Below are 14,835 nucleotides of genomic sequence, written 5' to 3' on the forward strand. Positions count from 1 at the left end.
TAGAAAAGTTATTGGAGAAAATGATGAAAATCGCTATAGAGTTCATAGAGTAAGATAAACCAACGAGACCGTAGTTTGGTGATAAAATATACTCATTTATGAGGAAACTGTGGCTTCTAATGACCCTTGGTTTAATAACAACAGTGAATAACATTTAACTTTTAAAAAATGGCATATGAAGTGCTTTCCAACAGAAACAAAATGCAAGCCATATATTCAATTTTTAATTATCTAGTAGTCACATTAAAAAAGAAATTAATTTTAATAACATATTTTATTTAACCCAGTACATTCAAAATATATCATTTTAATATTTAATGAACATAAATTTATTAATGAAATATTTTAAATCTTTTATTGTACTGAGTCTTCAAAATTTACCATGTATTTTACACTTAAGGAACATTTCAATTCAGATGCTAAATTTTTATTTAAAAACACTTAATCTGTATTTAGATTCTATTACATTTACAGGTGAATAAGCAGGTTCTCCCACTGATCCAAACATACGAAAAGGTTTACCAGTTACAGTATCATGTCAATATTCAAAGTTTAAATTAACTGAAGTTAAATAAAGTTAAAAATTTAGTTTCTTAAGTTGAAAACTACATATGGCTAGAGGCTATCATGTTAAAAAGAATGAGTATATAAATTAGCAAGAAATAAATAAGTAAACCACACACACAAAGAGTGGTTCTGATTAGTTAAAAGTTGAATGTCATCTACTTTAAAAATAACTTGAAGCTATTTCTTTTTAGCTACTTCCCTTTTCTCCTTCATTAATATATAGGCTGGCTTACAACTTTTATAATCATTACCTGACAGCAAACTCTATTGTGTAATGCTATAATATTCAATTATTTTATTTTAGATTTTAAGAGAATTAAAATAGCTATAGTGCAATGTCCTTCCTATGTACTATATTTCACCAAAATAATGCCTAAAGTATTTTATTTTGTTATTTATTCATTTATTTTTGACCCTAAAGTAATTTTTGGATCTTCTATCTTCTACTGAATAATATTTTGTGGGATTTTTGTTTTTTATTTGTTGTTTTTTAACCACATTTCATTGAGGTACAATTCACATATAATATGATACACGCAGGTTACAGTTCAATAAGTTTTGCCAAGTTTATGTACTTATGTAACCACCATGCTAATAAGATACAAAGCACTTTGATAAGCCCTGCCCCCTACATTTGCTCATTCTCCCAACAGTTGCTCCAGGGTGCACCGATCTGATTTCCAACACTCTAAATTAATTTTGCCAGTATGGGAAGTTCATTTAAATGAAATAATACACATCTACACATCGGTGTGTTTCTTTTATTTTCTGGTTTGGGTTCTTTTGCCAGTATAATAATCATAAGATTTATCCACCTTGTTGGGTGGTTCAGTAATGTGTTTATTTTTCTTGTTGAGTAGAATTCCAATTTATAAATAAACTAATTTTCTGCCATTCTGTTTATAAATATTTGTTTTTATCCTCCAATTTTTAGTTCTTACAAGTAAATGTGCTATAAATATTAGCCTACAAGTCTTTGTGTGGGTATGTTTTCATTTTCTTGGGTAAATACCTAAAGATAGAAAGCTATGTCATATGGCTCTATGTTACCTTCATTAGAGCTGTCCCTGTTTTCCAAAATGCTTGTACCATTTTACACTCTAACTAGCAATGTATGAGAGTCCTATTTGCTCTACATTCTTGCCAACAGCTGGGGTTGTCCATCTGTGAAAATTTTTTCCATTCTAGTTTGTGTGCAGTGTGGTCTGAGTATTTTTTGACTCTTCATTGCTATGCTATTCAAATAATGCCTCTTCTCCTTTGATTGATTTACCTATTTGCTTTCTAAGACAGAATTTAATAAGAGGAAGAGGAAGTGTAAAATTTCTGGGTGAGTAAAAATTTTCCTCAGTGCTAAAACGAGGACCAATCTAGAAAATCCAATTTCCTAATATACTGCCCCTTCTATAATCTAGTTATGACATGCTACTGTGGAAAGAGAACAGGACTTAGATTTCTTGAGTTCAGTCAGGCCCTGCCTTTGCCACTCACTAGTTGTAGGACCTTGGGGAAGTCATATGCCTTCCATGAGGGTTTGCTTCCTCTTCTATAAAATGGGCATATCTGTTGTCTTAATCTCAAAACCCTGTTGCGAGAATTAAATGAGATTAATGGACAAACATAAGGACTCATTATAAGGTCTTTGAATAAACATAAGCTCTTGGAAGCTTTCCAAAGAAGATGAGAACACTCTCTTGTGGTGTATCAGACATTAGAAATGGAATACACTGTACTCTTAATGGTATTTTAGAGAGGCAGCCTGGGTTCTGGAGTTAGAAAACTCAGGTTTGAACCCATCTCGCTGCATGATCATCCAATAATATTTTTATGGACCTCTGTTACCTCATTAATAAAATAAATATAGTTTAGTGGTAGGACTCAATGTGATACATACAAGGTCTGTCTGGAAAAGTGCCGCCATTGTTAATATAACGAGAACAGTTTGTGCTACATTGATGTAACCTGCAGCCAAGGAGAGTGGACTGGAGTGCACATGCATGAACACTAATGACTTCACTGTACTAGTCAGTGGGGGTGGTAGACACTGCTGAGTGAGCACGTGTGCTGAGTGGCTGTTGCATTCAAAATGAGCAAGTAGAGCAACGAATTCACATCAAATTTGTGTCAACCTTGAAAATCCCTCCGCCGAAACTATTCAGATGATTCAGAAAGCTGCAGCTATGGGCAACTGGTGATTGGCAGCTTCATCACAACAGCATGCCCACTCCTGCGTCACATCCTGTGCAGAGTTTTTTGGCAAAACATCAAATTATCCAGGTAACTCAGCCCTACCACAGCCCAGATTTGGCGGCCTGTGACTTCAGGCTTTTCCAAAAATTAAAATCACCTTTGAAAGGAAGAGATTTCAGACTGTCGATGAGATTCAGGAAAATACAAGGGGGCAGCTGATGACAATTGGAAGAACTGTGTGAGGTCTCAAGGCACCTACTTTGAAGGGGACTGAGGTGTCATTGTCCTATGTACAATGTTTCTTGAATCTGGTATCTTCTTCAATAAAAGTCTCTATTTTTCGTATTACATGGCTGGGTACCTTCTGGACAGACCTCGTATAAAGGGCTAGTAAAATGTCTGCTAGGTAATGGACACTCAATAATTGACAGTTGTTGATGTAGTTGATGTTGATTTTTTAAGTGCACATTTTCAAATTAACTAGACGGGACAGTCAAAACCTAACTACAAGTCTATTAAACTCTACATGCTACCATGTTCTGACCTCTTTTATGATGAAAGCAAACTTTAAAGAGGTTTCTTCATCAAAAATTGTCAAATCTCCCTGTTATATATGCTAACATCTGTAATAAGGTGCTGAAGTGTTATTTGCTGTGTTTAAATTACCTTCCCACCGGTGATCTTCGCAGGCAATATTTTTAAAAACGGACTTTTTGTGAATAGTGACATTTCACTTACTTCTTACATTTTCTTACCCGTTTGCATGTCGAAGGACATCAAATACATGGGTTAGTGTCGTGTCATTCTGAAGTGCATTCGGAAAACTAGAGAGCAGCTGCCACACCGCTGTCTGCTCTTGCACTTTGGAGAAGAAGGCCAGCGCTTTGACCAGATCCTGAAATACTGTCTTCTGGTTGTTGGGGTCCCCTGATATCTTAAAAAATAAAACCACAGACAGGACAAAATGAGACTTCAACATTTATACTCACGTGGCTTAGTTTCTTTGACAGCATCAAACACCTAGATTTTCACATTAGCAATTTTTTCAGATTTTCATTCAGTTTAAAATCATCTTTCACTTGAAAAGACAGTAACTATTTTTTTGTTCTTAAACATGATTGCATTTTTCCCATATACCTACAGAAATTGGCATGTTTATAGTTAAACAGCACTATATTTGAAATTTTATTTTTGGAAATGAATTTCTTAAAATAAATAGCTTCTGAGTAATATTTTAGTTTTTCTCTAGGACCTGATTTGGGAGCTACAGACATATCTGCCCTCTATTCATTAGTAGACCTTATGTTATTTATTATTTGGGTGGAGAACCCTTAAAATATTATATATACATATTCATATATATAGTATACATATACATATTAATTAAAATGTTTACTTTATGACACATAATAAAATATTTCTACATTTTTTTGCAATATCAGGACCTTTCGCTATAATAAATATAGTGAGTGAACCTATGTAATAGTTGATCACATCTTGTACCATAAGCACACAAATAAACAAAACCATGACATTTGCTCTTACTCTGTATCATAGGAACCAGCTAGTACTTTCAGAAGTAAAGTATTTTTTTCAACTCAAAGCAATTTTCTTAATAAGTTTATTCATACTAGTAAAGTCAGGCCTTTCTTTCTTAATTCAAGGTCTTTCATGCTGAGAATGTGCTCGAACTATGTATTCTCTTTTTGTTTGTTTTGTTTTGCTTTGTTTTTCAAAATGGATGCTCATATTAAATTTATTTAAATCACAATTCAGTAAATCATTCCTCTAATAATGGAACTTATATTGTTTTTAACTTTTTACTTTTATCCTTTTTTTCACTTAACATTTGATCTTGGAGATTTTCCAATGTCAGTACATATGATTTTACCACATTTATTTTAACAGCTTGTAGTATTCCATAGATTAGATGTAAATATTTCCTGGTAACAGAAAATTAATTTCCAATTTTCAGTACCACTCATTAATTCAACAAATATTTGCTGAGCATCTACTATGTTACCGAAGTGATGTAGCTACTAACAATACAGGAGCAAATGACAAAGTCCCTGCTCTCAGGTAGCTATCATTCCAGTTGGGAATGACATGCTTTATCGAATGTCTTTGTACACATATTTTTTGCACATATGTTTCTCTAGATTTCTAGTGGTGATATTGCTGAATCAAAGAAAATTATGCGTATTTAGCAATTTGATAAATATTTCTAAATCCCCTCTAAGATAACAGTACATTTTATACTCCCATCACCATCTATAACACATGCTTTCTCACAATCTATTCATTGCCGAATAGTAACAACTCTTTTTAGTTATGAGAAAAGTAACATCTAATTGTTCCCTGATTATCAGTGAGTCTTATCGTGTTCTATACATTTATTAGTCATTTGTATTTTTCTATGAATTTCCTGTTTAGATCCTTGCTAATTTCTACTGAGCTATTTGTGTATTTCTTTTTATGAGAGCTTTTAAAAATATATTGTACATTATATATATGGCGTTTTCTCTCTCTCTCTCCCTCTGCTTGTCATCCTTGTATTGAATTTAATTTCTCTTGTCTCTCCAGAGACTTTAACCTCAAGACCATGACTGATGAATAATTTCCTCCTTTCTATTTTGTTGAAAGTTTGACATGCTGGCAATTTCCCCTATAGTCATGTCCTCTTTTAAAAAACAATTAAATCTTTTTAAACATTTTTTCATTACAGTTGACAAACAATATTATATTAATTTAAACACCCCAGTGATTAAATGTTATATAACTTACTAAGTGATCAACCCAATATATTTTGTACCCACCTGACACTATACATAGTTATTAGAATATTATTAACTATGCTGTACTTTATACCCCTATGCCTATTCTGTAACTATCAATTTATACTTCTTAATCCCTTCATCTTTTCTCACCAATTTCCCCAACCCTCTTCCCATCTGGCAACTGTCAAAATGTTCTCTGTATCTATGAGTCTCTTTCTGTTCTGCTTGTTTGTTTATTTTGTTATTTAGAGTCAATTTTGGCAGATGTGTTTTATTGTTGTTTTCATTATTCATACTCTTGATCTGTTTCTTTCCTTCTTAAAAAGACTCATCAACATTTCAGGTAATATTGGCTTGGTGGTGATGAGAACTCCTTTAGCTATTTCATGTCTAAGAAGCTCTTTATATGTCCTTTGATTCTAAATGATAGCTTTGCTGGGTAGAGTAATCTTGGTTGTAGGTTCTTGCTTTACATCACTTTGTATATTTCTTGTCAATCCCTTCTGGTCTCCAAAGTTTCTGTTGAGAAATCTGTTGACATTCTTATGGGAGCTCCCTTGTAGGTAACTGCTTTTTTCTTCTGATTTTCAAATTCTCTCTTTGTCTTTAACCTTTTGCATTTTAATTATTAGTTGTCCTGGTGTGGGCCTTTTAGGGTTCATTTTGTTTGGAACTCACTGTGCTTCCTGGACTTGTATATCTATTTCCTTCACCAGGTTAGGGAAGTTTTCTTTCATTACTTTTTCAAATAGGTTTTCAGTTTCTTGCTCTCTCTCCCCCTTCTGGCTCCCCTGATGCAAATGCTGGTATGCTTGAAGTTGTCCCAGAGGCTCCTTTCATAATCCTCATTTTTTTAATTCATTTTTCATTTTGCTATTCTGATTGGGTACTTTTTTGCTTCCTTATATTCCAAATTGTTGATTTGATTATTGGTTTCATCTAATCTACTGTTGATTCCCTATAAATTATCTTTTGTTTCCGTTAGTGTATACTTCATTGTCTTTTTTTATGCTGTTGAAGCTCTCACTAAGTTCATTGAGCACTCTTATGACCAGTATTTTCAATTCTGCATCTGGTAGATTGCTTATCTCCATTTTGTTTAGTTCTTTCTCTGGAGTTTTGTTCTGTTCTTTTATTTGGGACATGTTTCTTTGTCTCCTCATTTTGGCAGCCTCCATGTGTTTGTTTCTCTGTGTTAGGGAGACCCTCTATGTCCCCTGGAATTGGTAAAGTGGCCTAATGTAGTAGGTGTCCTGTAGGGCCTCGTGGCACAGTCTGACCTTTCACCCAAACTGGGCACTCCAGCTGCACCCCCTAATGTGGGCTGTGTGTACCCTCCTTGAACAATGTATTCTTAACCACTCTTGAACTCTACACAACTGCTGAGTTTCTTAAGAAAGGATTTTAAGTGCTCTACAATGAATGGGGATTATTGTAACAGTGCCTCTAGTTGGATTCTTTTGGAAAACTCAGATTATTGAAGGGTAATTTAAGCATTCTGTACTTAATAAATATTACTTATAATAAAATTCAAGGAATTGAGGGGAAAATATTAGAAGTGGAGATGTATCATTTATTCTTATTTCTAAAATTTCAAGACAATTCTGCATATTTTTGTAATACTTCATCTTTTGTGAGGTTGCACTAAATGTAGATCAATGTTTTATTTTCACATTATAGTTTAAGACTAGCTTCTAAAAATGGTCATTAGCACGCCATAAAGTAAAGTTCTGGGTTCTAGTGTATATTCTGGGGAGAGAAATATATTGTTTCATCAAAAATAAACTTTTCAAATTAGGTTCAGTGTTAGTGAGAAAAATTAAAGACATTACCCTTTATTCTATCTTCCGAGATTTGCATGGGTTTAATAGTTTCATTGTTAAACTTACATCTTGAGTATTCTCACCTAAATATCTCAGGGAAAACCATCAATCTGCATTGATATAAAACAAAGCCGTATTTCATTTACAAATATATGTCTACCTTAACCAAAATGCAATATTTTGGGTTCAACATCAAAATCATTTCATTTCTACACATTAAAATGGAAAGCAAAAGCTCCTTAGAGTTTGACACTGTGTATGAATCTCTGTGAGTAATCCATACCAAAAGTCGGCAAATATTCTGGGCAGCATTTTACAGTCCAGGTGAGCTACTGACCTGCTCTTTGACTCAGGTTGAGTTGCGTTGTGTATACAAGAGTAAAAACAATACAGTTCCTTCTATTGTTTATGGGATCTTGATCATATTAAGATATTTACACTCACCTGAGAGAATTCATTTGTTAGTTCTTGGAGAGAAGACTCTAAAAGGGTCATGTTGGACATGCAAAATATGTTTAAAACATTTTTCCCTAAAGTAGTCCAAGAGAAGGTGTTATCAGCAATATATCCTGGATATGTCTCACAGAGTTCTTTTCGTATATCTTCTGAAGTTGAATTTTGCTTCAATAGCTAAAAATGTATGTGAAAAGAGTGGAATAATTTTGTTAGCAAATATAGATATTAAAGTATCTTAGTCTTTAACGAAACTGACCTATCTTCACAGTAGTCATTTTAAGGTCCTGCTTTATAGCAAAATAACACTTAAAGACACCGGTTTACCCATGAAAAGTCATCAAATGCGTGAATTTGTTTAACTGAACTCATTTCCTGTCTCTGACCAGAGAACCTAAATGTATCAGATCTTCTCTGGAAGAAATCTTCAGGCTTAAAAAGTTTAGTGTTTCCTGGGCATTTAGCAGCAGAGACTCAGGTTTTCTAACTCTTTGTGACACTTATGGAAAGTTGATCTTTGGAAGACTTCCAAACAGTAACAGCTTCAGACTCTATTCTCAAGACCAACAGATTATTTGAGAAGTGGAAAACCATGGGTTATGTTTCATTTGTAAAGCAATTACTTTATTTAAGAATTATGCTTATGAAGAAAAAAGGAAAACAGTAACAGCTATATATATTTCATGTGTATGAAAATACATAAAAGTAAACAATTACCAAAGGCAATAATTAGAAAGCATTTACATTATGGAATCACTGTAAGTCCCCCATATATTTCACAACAGACCAGTCACAGCTGCAGCAAAATTTTCAGCTATAATATTGATCACATTCACCATTATGAGCTCTAGATATTTACAGAGCCAGTTGTATTTAGTTGTAATATTTAATGGGTCCTTCCTAATAATTAATTCTTATAACCCTGTGAAGTAATGGCCAACTAACTTTATTTTCCCCTTAAGTTTACATCACAAAATCTACGCTCTGCCTTCCAGTGACTTAACTTCTAAATGTAATGGAACAAAAAAGCATCCACTTATTCTAGGATGTAAGTGCCAGGTCTTCTAGCCATTCATCCATTTCTACTTCCTATCATTGCCCATAAACTCACCCCAAAATGATTTCTCTACTCATTCTTGCAGGGGTTGCAGAAAGCAGTAAGGAAAAAGAGAGAGGAATCAGAGATTGCTGACATGGGCATCAATATGTCACCCTAATTTTTACATCCCTTCACTGCTCCAACTACTCTAAAAATATGTATCTATACATAGAAAATTCATTTTTGACTTATCTCCACTGGATGTATGACTCTGTGCTGCCTCACAAAATCCTGAAATTTTATTCCATGTGAAAAAGAGAACTTGGGAGTTTTAACACAATGAGGTAGTATCTTTGAGAATAGTATTTCTTTTCTAGATATTAAAGAATTTAACTGAACCAATGCAAGGCTGATTACTTATAGGAGCCAACATATAAGAAATAGAATGAAATAAAGTAACTTTCCCTAGTTTGCACACCAGCCTGTTTGGGGTGGAGAGGCTTTAAATTGGAATTAACAGACTATATCAGAGGTTTCTTATGCTAGACAGGACACTTTAGGTATCTCAACTATTATTTATTATTGAAACTAGATGTTCAACATTTAGACTAGACTGAATGGGAAAGTCTTATATTTCAACCAGCACAGACAGAACTGGTTTGATTGATATGGGGCCTTTTTCTGGAGTTTATTTTTGTGTTGTTCTTTGGCTTATTTATATAAACCAGTTTATTGAGATGCCTTAGTTATACAGAGTGTTAAAGGTAACTAACAGAGGCATATTAAGTAGCAGTAGTTATAGTCACTGGAATATGAATAAAAGACAGAGATATGTCCTCAGAATTCAGAAGGAACAAATGTATACTACATAAGACATAGAGGTATTCAAAATGCGCGTGTGTGTGTGTGTGTGTGTATCAGAGAGAGAGATGTCTATAGCAAAATGTTGAAAATGATCTCTTCCTAATGTCTGAAGCGTGCGTAAAGCAGGACTCGAATGGCAGGACCCAGACAAATAACTTTCATGAATGAATCTAAGATCTCTGTTCACACACACAGCTCATAGGCTGACAGTTTACACCTTTGATAGAAATTATGTGAATTATCTGGCAGTCTGGAATTAAGGTAAATGACTAGCAAATAGAGGGAAATCCATAGATAAGCTCTCTAAACTCTGTTCAGGGGAAGGATTTCACTACTTTAGAGAGATATTTTTCCATTGTTGAAATTTTTCCAAAGGTATTATCAGTATGAATGGGGCAGCAAGTTTGATGAGTGTTATAGATTCATTTGCTTTCATATAGCTTTTTTCTTTCCTGCTTATGAAAATAAAAAAGATTACATGTAATACTGCCTTATTTCTTAAGGAAAATCATAAGTTTGAGTAAGGGACTTAAGAGGGAAGTAAATAAATATCTAAGACCTAAAGGAATTCAGAAGTCTCAGAATTAAGCTTTTTTACTGAAGAGCTCCCAAGGAAAGAATCTTCCTGAGATATTACTCCAAATGGGAAAGATGGCCCAAACTACTTTCTATTTGGGAGATCCCTTTACTAACTTAAGAGGTATTTGTTCAACTGTTCTTTATTATCAGTTCATTACAAAACGGAGTGAAGTTACCTTTTCCAAACCAAGGATCCTGGCAAGGACTTCACTACTATTAAAAGTATCTGTTCCTGTACTTCTCAAATCAGAACTTGGACTGGGAAATACTATGGCTGTAGTAGAAAGAAAGAACAGGTTAGACGTTAAACACATACACGCAAACGAGCAGGTTTACATAAGGATCCATACGTATCACTGTGCCCTCCTGTGCCCCACAACGAGAATGTGCTCAAATATGCATCGTCCATGAAAGTTTCATATGGCAAAATGGTACCTTCCATAATGTTTATTTTTTCCACATAAATTTGTGATGGTTTTGGTCTGCTCTTGGTTGTTTTTCAGTGATTTCAGACATGATTTGCTTTCATCCCAGTTTATGTCATTAAACTTCATCACCACTATTGCCGTATAGTAAACTGAAATTTCTGTGCAGGCAGAGGGGATGTGAGGTGCCTCCACCAGCTCCACAGATCCATCATATCCAACATCTGTTCAAAGGATCTGCCAATGCACATCTGGTGATAATAGTTTTGTCTTTAATTATTCAACTGGGAGGCTGAAATCTGCTTAGGATCATAAATTCTCTCCTCCCAAAAGTGGTTTCTGAATGATATTTCGGGTCACATAAACAGGATAAAGCGCTCAGTTCAGACTACAGTACATTCCACTTAAGTAAATCCCGAAGTGACCTCATCTCGTACTGCATGGACTGTGGCGGACAGTTCTGGGTTAGGAGCATTAGCTAGAAGAGCATGTTCATATCTAGAGCATGATGTTCATTAAGCCAGGCCGTTAAATATTATAAATTTTGGATAGAAAACCTTTGTTAGTCTCACAGCAAGGAATCTTCATATTAAAAGAAAGATACATTGACTCATCACTAGGGTCTATGCTTTACTATGGTCCTCATGGGGCTGAAGACTTTACCATCTGTGATGAGCACATAATGCAATATACGGACGTATTATGGAATTGGACAATTGAAACTTATATAGTATTACTAACCAATGTTACCCCAATACATTTTTTTAAATTACCAACTGATTTCTGTAGACAAAGGCAACACATTTGTGAGATGGTTGGCCACAGTGAAAAACGAAATATGTGGCTACTGAGCAAGGCAAAGCTTACTGGACCACAGCACTATGCTCTTATTTCTACTGTGCTTTAACCTGTTCAGCCAAACAGATCATTCACAGCAGAAGCTTAATGCCTCAAAACCACTCACTACCATATTCCTACCACATTAACACAGGGTTTTTCTCATTTGGTCCGTAACTTGTATTACAATGTTATTTAATGCCATAAAATCTTAAATATCTTATGGTATTCTTTTTCTCCCAAGTACAATCACATTCCAACATACAGGAGTTTTTGTTTTGTTCATTAATATGTCCCCAAGACTTAAGACCATCGGGACTCAATAGCAGGCACCCAATAAATATCTTAAAATGTAGGTAAACCCATCCTACTGTTTCAAGAGTTACTTCTCAATTTGTGGCTTCTACTGAGTGTTTCTCAGGACCATCTGCATCAGAATCACTTGGTGTAAAGCTCAGAAATCTCAGCCTCTAGGTCTTCTAAACACTACTTTATGGGCCATGGGCCTGCTGTGAATGAAGGAAGTACAGAATCACACTGAACCACTGGGATTCTGAGCATTGTGTTGGAGGAGTAAGAGTCAAATTGAAAGAGTCCCAGGCCTGGCCATTGTTCTAGAACCAGGTCTGCGGGATGACTGTAGTCTCCACACTTAACCCCGTTAGGCCCCTATTCCTCATCTGTAAGACAGAAAGTTTGCACGAATACCTGTGATTCCACCCAATAATTTTGATTTCTGAGCTTTCTTACCATCCCAGGATCATCTCAGAAACAACTACAGAGTCCTTAGCCAATTCTGGCAAAGCGTGCAATTCTCATCATCATATTAGTGCCAGCTAGGCTTTTGCTCCCAGCAAGTATTTCACTAAGAACTTAATTTGCAGTTATTCTCAAGCATTTTGCATAATTGCACCTCCACACTTAGGCAACCATAGTCAACATTTAGATCTTGTAAGAATATTCTAGGAATTCCATCTTTGCTGAAAAGCTAAAAGTATAAACCATTTAAAATAGTAGACCTTTACCGGCTGTTCCAAAGACCTGTTCTGAACTCGGCGGGAGAGGCTAACTTACCTGGTGACGCATGTCTTCTTTCTGGAGCTTTGGTGCTCTGGAGTGATAAATTGCCGTCCTTCTGCAGGTTGGATGACTTTCTCAGAATTGCACTACAGGAAAAAAGCAAGAACTCTATAACTTTGCTCACATTAATTTCAGTTAGTTATAGCAATGTGTTATGTGGCAGATTCCGGGGCTCTCGGAGAACTTTCACATTTTTAATTTACTTTCCAGGATTTTAATGAAACAGCTCACCTAACCATACACCCACCAATGTATAAGATATCCTACAAGCTAAATCTTACTCAGAGAAAATGACTTAGGTGAGGTTTAAAATAGTTGTTTTTACTTTAATCTTGTAGAAAATCAATTATTTTTAAGGCATTGGAGCTAAATGTCGAAAGCATTTATGATACATATTTTTTCTTTTAAAAAGATGATGGGTTTTAAATAGATGAGTGCAAGGGTGCTTCGGGGATGGAGACAAAACTGTTAATTTGTCAACTTTAAGAGAAAAGCAATTTTTTATATTAAATTATAGAGGCATTTTGAAGACTGTCAAAGATGAATGCTTGTGAGGCAGTTAAGGCAGAAGAAAAAGAACACACACTTATTGAGTATTTAATCTACTCCAGGCACTATGGTTTGCATCATTACGGGAGGCGCCAACGTGTTAAAGGAATAATGATATAGGCTGATTTTTAACTGCACTGAATGTATCAGCACAATAACAACAACATTGTGCTGTTAGGAATCCCCGTGCAACATGATCACAGCAGCTTTGGGAAGAAATGATCTGTGGCCATCCCCACAATTTAGTAAGCCTCTTTTTAAAAACTTCACCTCCTGTTTAGTTGATTGTTACAAAATGAGCATATCATATTTCCTTGAAAACTTGATATGCCTAAAGGAACTGCCTAAATAGATGTATATATATATTTCAAGAGTAAAATCAGTCAGGATACCTGGATGTGAATATTTTTCACAGTTCTTAAAAGTTGGTGAATTTTGTGTTGTTCTTACATAAAGATGGATATAAAAAGATAACAGCGGAAAAGCAAGAAGTTCTACTTAATACTGTGGTTCAATTCGACTTCCTTTTTAGAAACAAAATCTGAATCCTGGCTCTAGGGTACTGTGTGATTTGTAATTGGGAAAAAACAAAACAAACCTGTGTTTTTTCTGTCTGTCCTTTTACTACACAAGATAAGAAGAGGTGATATTTGTTTTCATCACCTAGTGGTTTTTCAATATTCTCTTTAAAATGTGTAGGTTGTGTCAGAAGTTAATGTATCTCTGAATTATTCATGACCGTGACGGTATTTCCCTAAATCTTTTTGCATTCCTTATGCTGACTATTTGGATGGGAAGCTTTCAAATAAAAATAAGAACTGACCTGAACCCTTTCCCTTCACTCATACAGAACTTTTAGAAAATTTGAAAAAGTCAAGTTCATTTTTCTTTTTATCAACTTTTTCTTTTAGTTCAGCTTGAAACACTATAAAAAAGACTATTGAAGAATATCAACAATTTTTGAAAACATAAGGAAACACTGCCTTCATAAAAATTTTAAGGATTAGGGACAGCAACAAAAACCAAAGGGAGAATGACAAAGATCAAAATGAATAAAAAAAGAGCAAGAGCCAAACAAGACTGAATAATAAATGGGAGGGGGGAGAAAAGAAGAGGCAGCAGGAAACTAAGAAGGAGTGAGCTTGGAGAAGCAACAGCTGCATGTACTCTGCAGAGGACACCTTGCCCATCTTCCCTCAGTCAGCTAAGAGCTCTCAAACTATACCTGTTCTTCAAACACCAAAGGAAAACAAGTGCATGCCTTCCCAGCAAGCCGCTGGCTCAGCAGTTCTGAATTTGCTCAACAGTGAATGGTGGCCTCTTTACTAACAAGACCTGTCCTTGATCAGGAAGGGTCCAGGATTCCATGGTCACCAGTGAATGACTTGCATATCACAGCAGTGAGGAGGTGGCCTATCACCTTTTATGTGGTCTTGGCTGTTTCTTTTTGGGGCTGAGAGCTCAGGATACGGTGTGTGCTTTATTGTTTCTCTGCCTGCAAGCTGCCTTCAGTTTTACTTCGCATTTACAGCGTGAGCTATGATGGCATGTGTCCACTGCGTGCGCGCACACACACACACATACCACTAGTTTCTAAACTTTTAAAATGCAAACCATAAAATAAATGTAAAATGGAGAGTAGTATAGGTAAA

General features: G+C 35.2%; 1 protein-coding gene across 1 annotated transcript in view; it reads right to left on the minus strand.

Moving 5' to 3' along the window:
• ABCA12 (ATP binding cassette subfamily A member 12) overlaps positions 1 to 14,835 on the minus strand; it is a 165,155-nt gene that overhangs the window by 91,743 nt on the left and 58,577 nt on the right. The window contains exons 4-7 of the mRNA XM_045198539.2: positions 12,629 to 12,720; positions 10,469 to 10,566; positions 7,802 to 7,987; positions 3,513 to 3,691 (exon numbers count right to left, since the gene is read on the minus strand). Of these exons, the coding sequence (XP_045054474.2) occupies positions 3,513 to 3,691; positions 7,802 to 7,987; positions 10,469 to 10,566; positions 12,629 to 12,720 (555 nt within the window). The remainder of the gene's footprint in view (positions 1 to 3,512; positions 3,692 to 7,801; positions 7,988 to 10,468; positions 10,567 to 12,628; positions 12,721 to 14,835) is intronic.

Source organism: Desmodus rotundus, chromosome 2 (assembly GCF_022682495.2).
Source record: "Desmodus rotundus isolate HL8 chromosome 2, HLdesRot8A.1, whole genome shotgun sequence".
NCBI lineage: Eukaryota > Metazoa > Chordata > Mammalia > Chiroptera > Phyllostomidae > Desmodus > Desmodus rotundus.